This window comes from Eumetopias jubatus, unplaced genomic scaffold (genome assembly GCF_037043125.1).
Source record: "Eumetopias jubatus isolate StellerSeaLion01/CBP00866 unplaced genomic scaffold, mEumJub1_p1.0 scaffold_12, whole genome shotgun sequence".
NCBI lineage: Eukaryota > Metazoa > Chordata > Mammalia > Carnivora > Otariidae > Eumetopias > Eumetopias jubatus.
In genome coordinates, this window is record NW_028274818.1 from 97,623,758 (window position 1) to 97,640,477 (window position 16,720).

Sequence of the window (16,720 nt, forward strand, 5' to 3'; positions counted from 1 at the left end):
ACCATCCTGGAGCCAATTCCCAGGTCCTGGGCAGGATGTGGGGCCGCACCAGGAAGAGGGAGCAGAAAGGCATGGGCGAGCCGGGAGTCCTCAGGAGGCCGCTATGGGCGGCTACCGCATCTGAGAACAAAGACGGAAGCTAGCACCTTGTAAAACCAGATCAATACTACAGTAAACTGATTTAGCAAACACCAGACGACAAGCAGGTTTTACATAAAAAGGTAAAACTGTACTCCCGGCAAACAGAAGGAAATCTATTCACCCAGATCAAGCTTATCCAAACCAAAGACACCCAGATGGCATGAGATGTGGGCATGGTGCGGGCAGAACAGGGGCACACCGCGAGCCCCAAAAGGGGGGCCACCTGCTGGGGTCACAGCAACACCCACTGATCACGAGGGTAAATCTCATGTTCAGTGTTCTTGCAATGAGAAAAAGAAAAGGTCAGTTTTGAAGGTACATTTCTGCATCTTGAAATTAAGAGGCAAATCCTGGCAAAAATGTTAATTGTGTTGGGAAGTTTAAAAAAAAAATCTACTAGAAGCCAGGAATGTATCAAACATCCCACGTGAATAAACTCATCCAAGCTTCCCAAAAGCCCTGTGGAATCAATGTTTTTAGAGATGCAGACATTGAAACGAGGGGTGCTATCTGCCCTCCGAGAAGCCGGCTGAGGGTGGTATGAAGGGCGGTGGGGGGGGGGGGGCGGGGGGAGCTTTTGACTCCAGAGATAAAGAAGGAAGCACTTCAAAGCACAGGTGGCCACCACCCTCCCTGGCTCCCGGCTGCTCATCAGAATCACCCACTGAGCTTTTGAAAAAGAAGGATTTCCAAAGCCAAGTCCATCCAAGACTGGTATCTGCAAAATGTGAACCTCCAGGTGGAGGGATCTGGGAACTGGTACTTTTCCCCAAAGTTTCCCAAGTTTCCCAAGTTTCTTCATCAGTATGAAGCTCTGGCCTCTTGAGTAAGTGACAAAGCATAGGCACTGTGTGTCCAAGTTGGGACCGAAATACAGTGTTCTCACCCTGAGAAAAGTGAGATGTCGATTTGTTTCTTCGTTATAAGACCGCAGTCCAGACAAGCCCCCTACTTCCCAGTCTATTTCACTAGAAGAAATGAAGCTTATACCATACGATCCAGCAATTGCACTACTGGGTATTTACCCCAAAGATACAAATGTAGGGATCCGAAGGGGTACGTGCACCCCAATGTTTATAGCAGCAATGTCCACAATAGCCAAACTGTGGAAAGAGCCAAGATGTCCATCGACAGATGAATGGATAAAGAAGAGGTGGTATATATACACAATGGAATATTATGCAGCCATCAAAAGGAATGAGATCTTGCCATTTGCAACGACGTGGATGGAACTGGAGGGTGTTATGCTGAGTGAAGTAAGTCAATCAGAGAAAGACATGTATCATATGACCTCACTGATATGAGGAATTCTTAATCTCAGGAAACAAACTGAGGGTTGCTGGAGTGGTGGGGGGTGGGAGGGATGGGGTGGCTGGGTGATAGACATTGGGGAGGGTATGTGCTATGGTGAGCGCTGTGAATTGTGCAAGACTGTTGAATCACAGATCTGTACTTCTGAAACAAATAATGCAACATATGTTAAGAAAAAAGAAAAAGAAGAAGATAGCAGGAGGGGAAGAATGAAGGGGAGTAAGTCGGAGGGGGAGACGAACCATGAGAGACGATGGACTCTGAAAAACAAACCGAGGGTTCTAGAGGGGAGGAGGGGGGGATGGGTTAGCCTGGTGATGGGTATTAGAGAGGGCACATTCTGCGTGGAGCACTGGGTGTTATGCACAAACAATGAAACACGGAACACTACATCAAGAACTAATGATGTAATGTATGGTGATTAACATAACAATAAAAAACTTTAAAAAAGAAATGAAGCTTACAGTATTTATTTCAACTTCTGGGGCATAAGGTGTTCTGTAGATTTGCACTGTGTGTCTTCCTTATAGAAGAACGCTCCAGGCTCCCCCCACCCCCACCCCCCGCAAGCAGAAAGTCATTTGTCTCCTGCAGAAACAAGCTCTGTTGAACGTATTCTTGTACCTCCTCAAAGACCTGAAACAGTGGGAACTTGGGTGTCCATGAGTCTGGACACGATGCTCAAGGTGAGCGAAGGGCCGCCCTCACGGGAGGGGGCAGGCCCGCCACGCCCCCCTCTCCCACCGAAGCACAGCAGTGGTGCCTAGCAGTCCGGGCTGAATCAGGAACTCGGCTACGAGATGCTGAAATTCGTGGCCAAGCTGACCCCCTCTGCAACCATTAGTCTGCTCTCCACAGTCTCTCGGCGGCCTATAAACCCAAGGCTTAGAAAAGAGTTTCCTGACCCACTATTACATCCGTATAAAGTCTTCAGCACAGAGCTGGGTACCTTAAGCGCACACGCAATGTTAGCTACTATTACATGTATTCCTGTTAGCACCATCGTCTTCATCATCACCAGGAATCCCCGACTTCTTGTGGGTCGGAAGGAAAAAAAACACTTTACTGAACACAAGGGTGCTGGCCCGGTGTTCCAGTTATTTATTGCTGTATAACAAACCAACCCAAAAAGTTACTGGCTTAAAACAACTACATTTATTTTGCTCATGAATCTGCAATTTGGGCAGAGTTTGGGGGTGGGGACTGCTACTCTCCGCTCCACTTGGCATCGGCTGGGGAGGCTTGAAGGCCAAAGTGGTGTGGGGTAGGGTGAAACAGGTAGGGGTGGATGCGTAGGAGGGTTAGGTGGGGGGGGGGGTCGGCAGGGAAGGGTAGTGTGGGTGGGGTAGATTGAAGCTCACTCACGCATATGTCTGGCACCTGCCCTGAAAGACAAAAGCAGCTGGGAGCTGGACCCTCTGAAACTCTTTCCCCCCCCTCCCCTGTTCCTTCCCCCCACCCCTCTCTCTCTCCCCTAGCACAGTGGCCTCAGGACAGCCTGATTTCTGACTTGTGGCTCAAGGCTTCAAAGATGCACATCCCCAGAGAGAGTGCCTGGTAGACACTCTATCACCCTTTAGACCCAGCCTCCGAAGTCCTGCAACATCGCTTCCATTGAATTCTAGCCTTAGAAGGCAGTCGCTCCTTTCTCATTCCTTTAGACTGAACTTTTTATGGCGGCCAAAAAATGCATATCCAACCAATGCCGACTGGCCACGGTTTACATGGAAAGGCACTTTTGAATCACCAATCTGATCCATAAAATTACAGAACTTGAACACACTTTCGATCCCATCTAGATTTCGCTGGGGAGAAAAGCAGTCCCGGAGGGGCTAGCTGTCTTCGTCCAGGGAGCCACAATGGCTCTGCCCACCACTGCTACGGCAGTCACAGGATCTTTCCCCAACATTCTCCTGTTTACAGGCACTCTTGTCCAGTCTTTACCATACTTACAGGGGCAACTGCTATTTTCCAGATGGGTAAACTGAGGCTCGGCAACACTGAATGGCCCAAAACCCACGGTTTGGCTTGGCTTTGTTACACAGTCAAAAGGAAGTTTGGAAAAAATCTATCGGCCTCAAAAGCCCATGCTCAGTCCACTGTGTGGTACCCCCTGGAGATCAGCTGGTTGGGGAAGTAAAGAGCAGGGGGAGCCGGGGGGGCAGGGTTGCATGGCTGGCTCTTGTCCAGAACTCGGCGGCATCAAACTTTCTCTGCTGAAGATGAGGCTTTCAAGAGAACCGTCCCTGAGAGGCAACCAGGAACTTACACTTTAACAAAACTCTGCACCACGAACGTGAGATCCTTTCTTGTGCGGAAGCAGAAGGACAGATGTGGGTTCCCAGAGCCCTGACGAGGAAGCTGCAACACCACTCAGATGCCAGGCTGCAGGGACCACAAGTCCAGGCTGACCTCTGAGAGTGAAGAGGACAAAGAGAACACTCGCACTGTCTACTCCTCCCCAAGCCTCTAGTACAGGAGCCGCTGAGGGGCAATAAAAGACTTTCTCAAACTACCCACTTAGTAACTACTGTTTGGCTTTTGGTTGCTCCCCAAACTGCTTTGTGCAAGTAAACACAGCCCAAGGGTTCTTGTCTCTTCCTGAGTGTTCACCTTCAGCTAATGAAGGAAGACACGAAGCTCTTGAAAAGATATTTCATAAGATTTGTGTATTTTAATATAAGTTGCAGCCCCTTTCTTCAAACCTTCTGGAATCAGTTCAATTGCAGGAAGATGGGTAGGCAGAAAAAAAAAAAAGAACTGAAGTAGGTTTTAGAACAACTTGGCAAATTAGCAAAGTTTGTAACATCATTAAAGAGCTCTTAAATATTCTTCCCTGAACTCCATTTTTATCTTGTAAATGCATTTCAGTAATTGCTCTAAAGGAAATTGTGAAACTTTGGCACAAACATAAATGTTTGCATGATTTAAAATGCAGTGGCAGCAAAGATCATGATTTTTTAAATTGCTAATTCTTAAGCTAACCTTTTCAGTTTGTCTCATCTTGAAAAATGCCAGTTCCTATCAGCAGAAACTGTAATAAAGACAATGCATATATTATTTAGTTCTTTATAATTGCAAACAACTTAGCTATATTTCAATACTTATCCCTCAGCTCCAACATGGAGCATAAATAGGGGATGATTACAATCACTCCATCACTCTGTAAATAGAACACCAGGACACTGAGCAACAAGACTCTTTCTTAAAGCCAACAGATCAGACAGAGAAGCTAGTCCAGAACCAGATCTATTTCAATCCCACCACCTTACCCCAACCTACTTATTGCTCAGCTCAATCAGTACTTGTTGATCATATTAATCAAGGGCTGAGACCTAGAGTAGAAAGGCTGGTCTGTCACTCAGGGAGACTAGCCTAATTGAATTAGTCAGGATAATTAACTCTAGCCACTATAACAGAGAAGCTCCAAGATCTCAATGGCTTAACACAACCATCCAAAAACACAGGCAAAGAGAGAAAGCATGGAGGGGATTTTGGGGACCAAACCTGACAGAGACAAACATCGCTTCCACTCACCTTCTATCCAGAACTCAGTCACATGGCCCCCACTTAACTGCAGGCAAGGCTGAAGATTAGCTCTGTGCTCAAGAGGAAAGGGCAATTCTTTGGTGAGCATCAGCGTTAGCTCTGCCACCCCGACTGGAGACAAGGATGGTTCTAGGCTGCCTGATATCAGCCTCCCTCATGGAGACCCTGATCCGGTGCAAACAGTACCATCAAAAAGACTTGTCCCTGCCTCCTAGGAACTCCAAACTAGAGTTCTACACCACATACTCAACCCCAAGTCTCTCGCACAGGTCAGGATGGTGAACAGGAATGAGAAGGGCGTGCTGGAGCCAAAGGGCTTACTTTCTGGGATATCAGCTTGTGGCACCGGCTTCCCAGAAGCAGGTGCCTCTACAACATCCAAAGCCCCACACATCCTTCTGGGCCGACCCTCAGCTGGATGGTGTGGCTCCTACTCAAGGCTTGGTTTCCATTAAAAAATGACCCTCACAGAATTACACTGATCTTGCCCAATTAAAGCCACTGCGAACACCAATAAATTGGAGACTGGACTGTAGAGGGGGCACAAGGCAGAAGCCAAGAACAAAGTTTGCCTCAGGCCTGCTGAGAGTTGCCCAAACAAAGAAGAAATTAACAATGTGCACTTGTCAGCACTCTTGTTGTGCTAATTTCCTTGCAAATACCAGCAAAGCCTTTTAATTAACTTAATATCAATTTCACTTTTCTCACATTTTGTTCTAATTATGGGCTGGATTTAAAGCTCTCGCAGCATAATTTAGAGCCCTAGAATTAACAGCTTTGCGACTTTACACACTAATAACTGCTGAACCTGATGGAAGTAAGGTTCCCTGCCACCATCCTGTCACCGAACCCCCAAGCCTGCCCCTCTACAATCCCCGGGCCAGCCACCAGTGCTGATCAGGACTGGGTGGCCACCCAGGAGGCGGTGAGCACCAATCTCACAAAGGGAGACACAGAGAGGCAGCAGGTGGGTGTCTCTGGACAACTTACTTGCTTCTCTGAGTTTCAGCTTTCTCATATGTAAAATGGGCATAATAGTATGCGTAAGCCGGATGTAGAATTCAGGAGCACAAAACCCTTGGTATGTATTAAGTGCTCAATAAAACCACGGTGCAGGGTAAACTACTGTATACATAGATACGCACAAATACCACATATTGCATTTCACCAAATCTAAGATGCCTCCGACTATAAGCTGTACCATTTTTATGGGGAAAAAATGCTACCAGTTAAACTATGACACATCACCAACCCTAATGAATGTTTCAGAGACACAAAAATGGCCATTGACAAAATATGGCTACAGTTTCAATGCGTGAGAGGTCTTCAAGGCAAATCTCAGTTAATCAAAATGCCCCAGGACTTGAGTATTCTAGTTAATTGATTTCTAGTTAGCAAAGAGTCTTGCTTCATTTTAATAGTCACTGAAAATGCATTGGGGGTGTGGAGGGGATACAGACACCGTGGATTCGTGGATTCGTAATGTAAATGCCTTTCCCTCTTTGGTCTTCTGCTTCAGCCATACTCACTTTCTCCAGAAAGCAACTGTTCTCTTGAAGCAAGGCTGGTCATGTGACCAGTTTCCAGACCACATGTGGATCATGCCAGAGACACTTCTGGAAAAGATTTTCTTTCCAGATTAGAGAATAGGAGATGTGGCCACTTCCTTCTTTGTACAAAGATGCAATGATTGGAACCACAGCAGCCATCTTGCAACAATGAAGACCAAGAGATTTATAATGTCATAAAATTATGTCATCATAATGACCTCATAATGCCAAACCAAAGCTAGCTACCACTACTTCTGGGCATATCATGAGAGAACCAGTTACTTGATGCATTAATTCCCAAATGACACAGAGAAAGATTTTTAGAAATTAATAAAATGTATTCTCTTGCAAACTCTTGGCTCTGACCATGTAAACAATTCGTTATAATGTAAGGCAGAGAAGAACAAGGGCTAAAAGCAGACCCTGCAAAGTACCGTAAGAGCCCAGAAGACGAGACAAGCATTTCTGACAAGGTGGCAGGGAAGGTTTCAGGGATTAAAGGGATTCTGAATGGTTGCTGGAGAATGCATGAGGTTTTAATAGTGGGGTGGGGAGGGGGGAGAAGGATGTTACTCATAATCTGAGAGTTAAAGGACCCTAAAGTCATGTAGCTCTCAGTTATACACACATAAACTTTGGTCCCTAGAAAGAGGGTAGAACTAGAACCCCGGTCCCCTGTTAGTTCAGTGCTCTTTCTATAGGGACGGACAGCACCTAAAAGGCATGTATAACCATTAGACACCCCTCAGTAAACACTAATCACACAATTAGCCATTGTGTCTGAGGCTAGGATGGAAGGAGGCTCTTGTGGAACCTTGCTCCCTATTAACTGTCAGCACGCTCATGTGTTGGTGTCTGGATGTGGCCGCCTGTAATTATGGCAGTGGTTTATTACTCATGCATGGCAAGGCTGAGGCTCTGCAGTTAGCAATGACAGGGACATTATTAAAAGGGAAAACTTCTCTATCAGTGGCTAAGCCAATTGTCATCCTTGTGTCAGAATAGTCTAAAGACCTGCGAGGAGCAATAACTAACACAGAAGAAGGCCTTTCAACCAAATGAGTCCTGCATTTTTTCAAGGGCTGCAGACATCAGGAAAGGAGGGAAGGAAGGAGGGAGGGAGGGAGGGAGGGAAGGGAGACCCCCCTCCTGCTGAGGGGTGGCTCCTGTCACCCCCCAGGCAAAGGCCATGCCATGGAGAGTTGGCTCTCCTGGACGTCCAGGTTCCATCTTCTGCTTCGGCGGCCACTGCGGAAGCAGGTTCTGCCCTACAACACAGCACCTCAGCTAAATCCAGAAGGGGTAACAGGACCCAGATGCCGGGTGGTGGCCTCAGGAGGCAGACCCTGGGGAGTCTCAGCTGGGCCAAAGCCTGCGTGTGGTGGGCTGCTGCAGAGGCAGCTGGGGTAGAACAGGCTTCTGTGTCCCCTGAGGGCAGAAGGGCAGTGGGAGCCTCAACCCCACGTCCTCACCGTGGCCCCCCACGGAGTCCCCCAGCCCCCAGGCCACCGGGCAACCTCTTTGGCTGCGGAACAGAAAGGGAGACCTGTCGTAAGTACTGGACAAGCTGGGCGCCCAGCTAAGACTGCACAGGGTGCATGCATCCTAAGGGCGCCACCTCTTGCCACGGTGGGACTTTTCCTCGGGAATAAGCTGCCCCAGGATCAGGGAGACAACAGGTAAATGGAACAGAGGACACAGAGGGGAGGACCCTGGAGGAGCCAGCAGAATTCCTGATGGGAGCAGCTGTCCAGGCTGGATTGGGAAGGACAGAGCCCCAGGGAGCCAGAGAAGGCTGGGGGGCAAGCAGGGCATGGCTGGGAGGGCCTCGATGAGGTTGAAAGCAGCAGGGGAGGGCTTGGGAGAGCAAGCTCAAGTGGAGTGTGCAAGGCAGAGCTCCGAGGGCGGATTCAGATTTTCCAGAGGGAGCCATTCCAGGTGCTGACTCTTGGTCCAGGACATGGCCAAGGATGGGCTTCCAAAGTGAGGTGCACTGGGATCTTTGAAGTTCGGAGGGTCAGATGCATCTTGTAGCAGAGGCACAGCTGGGCAGGGGATGCCAGCACCTATACCCGCCACTGGATTTTAACCCACTTTCCCACCTGCTTGTGCCTACACTGAACCATGACCTGACATCAATTCCCTCATGTCACCGTGGTGCCCTGATCACCCAGGGCCCGCCCCCCATGTCTGCAGAACTGAGTCCAAACCTGGGGCTTGAAGCAGTTCTCCACCTGCTCCTCCAGACCAGCCCCACCTCACCAGCCAGCTCCCCGCACATATTTCTGCCCCATCTCTGCGGCTCCCCATGCCAGCCACCCTGCGGGTTCCCAGTCCTGGGAGCGGACCATCGTCTGCAACTCGCTTCCACATCAGGTCCCCGGGGGGGTCAGACCACCTGTGTCCTACGGTGCACGTGTCAAAACTTCTGAGTCTTGGGTTAAAGTTCAACGCACCTCCCACCTGCCCGTCCAGGCCTCAGCCCTTCCACACTCACGCTACTAACCCTGCCACGTCTGCACCTGTTAAAACCACCGACGCACCTTTCCAACGAGACCACAGATGTCTGCCCCTGTCCGTATCCCGGCCCCCAGCCCCCAGCCGGCCGTGCTCAGAACGCACATGAGCTTCTGTCTCGGGATCCGACGTGTAGAGGCTCATGACTACTCCTCTGCCTCACAAGCATCATCCAAAGGCATCATCTTTGTAAGTCCAGTGGGAGAGGGAGAGGGAGAACGAAGGACGAAGGAAACAGAATTCGGCCTCAGACAAACACAGGAAGAGAGAAGGATCTCCATTAATTCAGAGTCCAAGCAAGTTAGAAGGAAAAGGACCTCCTCTTACTCCTTTGGAGATTCACATCGCAGACAACAATGACCACACCCCGCCACAGAGCATGGCTAGCTGCTCGTGCACTCGTGCCAGAAATATCTGCTAAACACCTGCTATGGGCCAGGACGGCTCCCAGCGTCCGGGATGGGATAGGGGGGCAGGCCGGCCGGGTCCCTTCCTTCCAGACACCTGCACCTTCTCCCAGCTGCCACACGCCGGGCCCCGGGGCTTGGCCCATCCTCTCTGAGTCCCATTTCATCCTGCCTTACAACCACCCCATTTCTCAGTCGAGAGGTGAAGTGCTTTGCCCAAGGTCACAGAGCTAGTAAGTGCCAGAATCAGTCATCCAATCCAGTCTGTCCGATGCCCGAGTGAACAAACTTTTTTTTCCCCAATTGTATATTCTTAGAAGAGACTTGCAGGTTATCTGATCTCAGATTTTCTTTGTCTGCCATGCGCCTTACCATGCCCATGCCCCTTCCTCCCTTTGCCTCCGCACTGCAGAGTGTGGTCATTGCTGTCTGCGATGTGAATCTCCAAAGGGGTAAGAGCAGGTCCTTCTTGCTCTAATTACTGAGCCTTCTTCCTGTCCACAAAGGACACTCCCGATTTGGCAACAGCAAAGGTCAGGGGGTTGGATTTCTTCCTCGACAATGACATGGTGGCCTCTTCCCTGCCACCTCTGGGCTGGGCAGGTGACAGCTAACCCCGCCGGCAGGGTGCCCATCCCACACGCTGCCTCTCTGCAGGAGGGGTGGCTGTACCAGATGCTGGCGGTCCATCGGAGGGAAAGGAAGCGAGCCTCCCTCCAGCACCCAGACCCTGGCTCCGCTGACCGAGCCTGGGCCCCTGCCTGACACAGAGACCTGCACGCAGCCCATGAAGGTTCGAACTGCCCTGGCCTCCTTCTGATGTGCACTGCAGCGACTGATTTTAATACAAACGTTTGCCCTCTCTTCCTCCCCCCTGCCCTCCTTCCCCTAGCCAGTGCTGGTCCCAGGCACACGGCTATATCCTGGCAGCAGAAAGCGAAAAGCTCCAGGCCGGCCCCGGCATCCATGTAGACGTGCCTTCAAAATGCCATCCCTCTCTTTCTGACTCCACCTGCAGGCCTCCGAGAGCAAATCTCCACCTCTGTCCGGCTGTCCTTGGGCGGCAGGCTGGGTGGGCTGTGCAGGCGCTGCTGGGAACCTGTTGGTTTTCTGCAGCTCAGACCCCAGCTCCGTCTGCCTCTGTGGTTTGGGAGCAGGACTCAGATAGGTAATTCTGACTTCTCTCTGTTCCCATAAAGATTTTCAATTCTTCAAGCCATGCTGCTTCTACTCAATACCCTTCTGAAATCTAAATTTGGAAGCTAACCTGAATCGATTGCATTTCCTCTTTTTTTTTAAGATTTTATTTATTTATTTGACAGAGAGAGACATAGCAAGAGAGGGATCACAAGCAGGGGGAGTGGGAGAGGGAGAAACAGGCTTTCTGCTGAGCAGGGAGCCCCGATGCGGGGCTCGATCCCAGGACGCTGGGATCATGACCTGAGCTGAAGGCAGATGCTTAACGACTGAGCCACCCAGGCGCCCCGATTGCATTTTCTCTTACGACAGAGCTGCCCTGGGCTTCCCTGTAGCAGCAACGTGCATCCTTCCGACGTGCCACACAGGGGCTCAATCCACCACTTCCATCCTTCAGGCATCATCCACAGAGATCCTGGGGCTGGCGTGGGGCAGGTCGAACAGAGAAACACCGTCTTCACCCTGACTTTCTCCCACCCTGCCTGGGGGAAGTACCGAGTCTTCAGAAAATCTTGGCGCTGCCCTTCCCTGGCTATGTCATCCTGGCTGAGTCACACAGTATCTCTGTTTCTCACCTTTCTCTCAGCTCTAAAATGAAACAAATAATTTCCTCAGAAGGTGACAGAAAGTCACAAGTCATGTGCAGAGTTCCATGAGAATTCTAACAAGAAATCCGTCTGTCCCTAAGTCAGTCGTTCCTAATGCCCGTACTGAACCACCAAGCCGCCGTTTCATAAAATATTTTAACACAGCATTATTTTCTCTCATGTAACTCTTTGAGAGTTTCCAAATTTTCTACAATAAATATGAATGAATTTTTTCCTACCAAAAAAAGGAATATAAAACCATATTCATATTATAAAAAAAAATCACACATTCAAAGAAAATATACTGAAATGCATTATTCCCTATGTTGGACAACTGCTTCCCTTCCAAGTTCCTCTGAAGGATCTGGAGCCCTTCTGTCAGGAGAGCGAAGGACCAGAGCAGCCTCAAGATGGCGCAGACAAGATGGTGGAGACAAGATGGCTTCCTCACACTCAGTCTCCCCAGCTCAGTCTTTCTAGCTCCCTCCCCCTCACCACATGCACCCAGCCTGACCCAGCCATGACAGTGTCAAGACTACTTCCTCTGTGTCTATCATTTACCTCCTAAAACTAGCTCCCATCCAATTAATCAACCACATTCTGTACGAGGTGCTGTGGATGATGCCTGAAGGATGGAAGTGGTATTAAAAAGTCCAAAATACTGGTTCAAGCCCTTAAAAAGCCTACCGTCCAGCTCTGGACTCAAAGGCAAACCCACGGAGGCACAGGAATATAAGCCATGAGTGCAAAGAGTCGCTGACAAGAAAGCTTCAAGTACCTCGGAGCAGGAAGAGCTCAGACACGTGGCCTGGCACAACCCCACTCCCACCCCCAGGGCAAAGACCTTGAGCCAAACTTTCAAGGATGGAGGAAAACATAAAGGGAGCAGGGACAGCAAACCCAGACAACTTCTCGAAGGCTGGGGCTGAACTATGGAGGCTACAATCCGAAGGCAAAGGCTGGGCATTCCTGCGAGCATATGGGTCTGGCCGGAGGAGGCAGAAGGCACTGGGCAAGTTGAGAACCTGGGAGATGATGGTTGCAGCTGGCTGTGGACGACCCTGGCCATCAGCCTCCAGGCTTGACCGTGATTCCTTAGGAAACAGAAAGCCACTAGAAGCTGGGCCCTTGGGGAGTGGTGCTTCCCACGCCGACAGCAGGAGCCACGCATAATCAGTGGAACGCTAGTGTGAGAGACCAGGCCCAGGGCACGGGGCAGAGCGTACTGCCCTACATCTGGGGTCAGCAGTGGGAGCCTTGCCGAAAGAATGGGAAAGCAGGTGCCAGACAGAGTCTGGAGGGGAAAAAACTAACTCATCTCCATGTGCTTTCCCTGCCATATCAGCATCTCCGCTTTCTCTTTAAAGCATCCTTGGCAGCCTATAGTTAGAAAAACATGACAGTTTCAACAACCTGTAACTGTTTTTCCAAAGGCAGGATTTGGGATGTGGGCACTGAGAATCTTAGCAGAGAGGCTGATTCTAAGGAAGCCTGGGGCCCCGGGCCCCATAGCCCAGCCCCCCCCACCTCCGTCCCTCCTGCAGGAACTCGCTAAGAGTCCACAGGAAGGTTTGAGAAATCTGGGCAGCCTTCAACAGGCCAGCTCCCACTCTGTACCCGGAGGGCTGGACCCAAGTGGCCTTGCTCCTACGGTATGCCCAGTGCCAGGCTCTCACAGGCCCACCATTAATCCCTGAGGAATAAAGAACACCAAGGTCAAGGTTTCTTTATCCTTCAGAGGCAAGGGATAGAGATAGGCTGCAGAGCAAGTGGACACCGGAACCCAGGCCCCAGGAGCCCTCGCCACCCTCAGCCACCCTCACCCTGCAGCAGGCGGCCCCAGCGGGCCTACTGCATCAACAGGTGGGACGCACAATGCCCAAGGCAAGCACAGGCATGGCGCACCAGCAGGTGGGGTGGAGAGGGGTGTCCTCTCCATTTCCTGACTCCTCCCTGACCTCTTCCTTCGGGCTTCCCATCGCTCCAAATTACACTCAGCAGCCAGGAAGATAGCACCCACCTAGTCGCAGCTAGAATTCCTGGCTGGCCCGGGAAAAGCTCTCAAGCCAGTCTTCCTACCAGCTCCACCTCAGAGGCAGCAAGTCAAGAAAGCTCCATCTTCCCACCCCACAGCGCCCAACCCAACCCGCCCCCAGTGCCAGACATGTCCCTCATCCCCCAGGGAATTGCTTACATCACAGGAGAGCAACATGCAAAGAAACCCAACACCTCCCCACCTCCCCCATGTGAAGCAGGCTTTTGGCTTCTCAGAAGTTCCCACCCCTACCCCAACCAGCTGGCACCAACGGGCGAATGGGTTTTCCTCTTTGCTTGCTCGGTGTAGGCAGTGGGCCACGGTGCAGGCCACAGCTAGCCCGGACGCAAAGTCTCAGGTCCCCACCCCAGATCTACTGAATCAAAGACTCTGGGGCTGAGGTCCAGAAGCCTATGACCTAACAGGCCCTCCATCTGACTCTGACACATGCCAAAGATTGAGGCAGACTGGTGCCGCAGCTAAGAACCTCAATTCTGGAACAGACCATCCAAGTTCAATTCTCAGCTCCACTCCTCAGCAGGCAGTATCAGCACCTATCTCCTGGGGTTGCTATAAAGACTAAATGAGTCCCTGCATGTCTGCGCACTTAGTAAATACCATTCACATTTTAATTACTCCTCTTTGGAGCACGTGGGAGTGTGGCTCTACCATATTTCATTTCCTAACGGAAACCAATACTAAAACGACTTGTGTCCCTATGTGGAGCCTTACAGTGAGACCCGGGCTATCTTGAACTCTCTCTTTTGGGTCCTATGGGTGGGTCTTTGGCCGGTATCTGAGTAGAATCAAAGGCCCACCCCATAAGCTTCTAATTTGTCTGGAAACAAACTGGGGATTGCAAATACCCAGGGCAGATACAAGTTCAAAGCATCCCCTGGACACTTGTGACATGACATCAAGAAGACCAAGGCGATATTTCAGAGGGTGCTCAGAGATCTGACCACATCCCACCTAGAAGGACCCAGCAGGGATCACTGGGGAGCAAAAATTATACCAATTATTACTATTGTTATCATTATCTTTATGCTTATTTGTAGTTCTGGAATTATCATGAGAACACGAGTTAGAAGCTCAGGAAGGGAGGTGGCAGCCTTGGATCTGCCTTGGATGCCAGCCCTATGGACCACCAATACTCCTTGTACTCAGGTGATTTGCACTCTGACCTTGGGGACAGCAAGTGTCCATTGACCCATCAGTCCCTGGGCCAGACGTGACCAGGGCACATCAAAAGTCCCCCCTTCTCCAGAAGCACTGAGGAGAACGTTTTACATGGGACAGATTCTGACAATTGCCATTAATTGGACGGCACGCCTCGCTTTGCTGCACTCTGAAACGCTGCTTCCCCAACCCACCAGGAACTGTAACAATCGCCCTCAGGCAGCTCTCCGGCGAGAAACCGGGTGTGTTTTTAATAGCAGCCTCCACGGAGGCAGCAGGAAGGGAGGAGTCCTCATTATTAGCTGCGCAGCCCACCTCCCGGGGAGATGACATAGTCATCCAACTTATTACCGAAGCGCATGAGCTCCAGACCTGAGGTCTTGACTTTGCAGACAGTTAAGCCCGCCAGTGTCCCTCCCTGTCTGACCCCACCAAACGCTAAGCTGCACGAGCTATTTCCTCCAAGTCGGCCGGCCTGAGCCTCCAGTTCCATTTGGCCGCGCGACTAGTTAGTTTCTGCACTCGGGCTCGAGTCGCCAGGAGGGAACGGGGAGCCAGCTGGGCTGACATGTTTCCGCAATAAAAGCAAACTTACAGCTGGGGCACAGAAGAAGCAGGTAATTCTTTCCAGCAGCCCCGGCCTCCTGACCAAGACAGGTTAGAAAGGGTAAGAGGGAGCCTGCGGGAGCCAGGAGGTACCGGCTCCCCCCACTCCCCAGGCACCGCGCGCAGGGCCCCAGGGGTTTACCGGGGCCCGGCCCGCCCGCTCAGAGCCCCGTGGGCGCCGGCGGGTGTCCTTACCATTCAGTTGCCGATAGACGATGTCCTCGAGCAGCGAGAGGCGCTTCAGGACCGCATCCTGGATGGGGCTGGCGCTGTGCGCGCTAAGGTTGGCCGCCTCGGCGCGCGGCCGAATCTCGTGGAAGGCGTCCCCGCTGCGCACAGAGATGGGCCGGCACTTGGCCAGGAAGAGCACGAAGCCGGCCACCGCGATCAAGTTCAACACCAGCAGCACTTTGACTCTTCTCAGTGAAGCCATCAAACACGCCCGGCCGGCCCTCGCCCCGGACCCGCGCCCCCTCGGGCTCCGGCGAGGCGCGGGGCAGCCGGGGGCCGTGTGAGCCTCACACTCCGGACGGCCGGCGGGGAGCCCAGAGGCTCCTGGCCCCGCAGCGCGGATGCTCCGGCAGCGGGACGGCTGGGAGGACGGGGCGTTCAGGGGGAGAGCGAAATCGCTCACATGGAAGCCCTCGGTGTGCAGAAGTGCTCCCGGAGACGCCCGCTCAGTTCACGGCGCGCGGCCCTTTCCGGGCGCCTCCGCTTCTCGGCGAAGGGCCGGGGGCCGTGAGTCTCTCCGCGGCACCAGCAAGTGGCTCGCCGCTGGACCTCGGCGTCGCCGGGAGCGGAGCTGCCCCGGCGCCGCGGCGGGAGCGGCGCGCAGGTGCCGGGCTCAGGGTTTGCCGCCCGCCCGCGGGGGAGCGCGCCGCGCCTCGGGCCGCACGGCCACCACCCTCGTCCGCAGGCGGCCGTCGCGGCGCGCGGCCCGCGGTCTTCAGCCCAGGACCCACTCCCCGGGGCGGGCGCCTTTGTTCCGCTCACCGACCCGCTCATTCACGCCCGGCAGAGGGAAAGCCCGCGCCCGGCGCCCGCATCCTTGCGGCTCCGCAGTCACGCTCAAGTCTCAATTACTCTCAAAGTGGGGGCAGCACTAGGGGGCGGGCCAAGGGGCAGAGCGCGACGTCCTCTCCGCCCCTCGCGCCGGGGACACCCCACCCCGCCACCAAACTCACCAGCGCGCACAGCGCCGCGGGCGCCCGGACACGTTCCAAGCCCCAGCCCCACGCAGTGAGCCTTCGGGGCCTGCCGGTCACAATGGCCTCGCCCCAAGCTGGCGCGTCGCGAGGCTGGCCGGAAGGAGGAGTCGGACCTCAAAAGTCACAGCAGTTCTCTACCCCTCCTAAAACGTCGCGGGGAGCGCGGCGGCGCCCCCTCGCTCGCCAGAACGGGCAGCGCCGCTCGTCCCGCGCGCCACGGAGCCAAACGCCGAGTCTCCTAATTGGCGGACGCCGCGATACTGCCGCTGCGGCACCGAGAGCCCACACGGCCCTGGCCCCGGCTTGGAGAGCCCCGGAGGGGACGCGCAGGTGGCGGCGGAGGGCGGGGCGCGGCCCGAGGGGACCGGCTGCGGCGCCAGCTCCTCCGCCGCCGCCCCTGGCCACCGCTCTCCCCACGAGCCGGGCGGCCGCC

General features: G+C 52.8%; 1 protein-coding gene across 2 annotated transcripts in view; it reads right to left on the reverse strand.

Annotated features, from left to right (window-relative positions):
- GALNT17 (polypeptide N-acetylgalactosaminyltransferase 17) overlaps positions 1–15,900 on the reverse strand; it is a 451,342-nt gene extending 435,442 nt beyond the window's left edge. Inside the window, exon 1 of one of the 2 annotated variants that reach the window (XM_028110173.2) lies at positions 15,275–15,900. In XM_028110173.2, the coding sequence (XP_027965974.1) occupies positions 15,275–15,512 (238 nt within the window). In that variant the 5' untranslated portion in view covers positions 15,513–15,900. The remainder of the gene's footprint in view (positions 1–15,274) is intronic. The other variant, XM_028110175.2, reaches the window with a different exon arrangement.
- Positions 15,901–16,720: the final 820 nt, after the last annotated feature.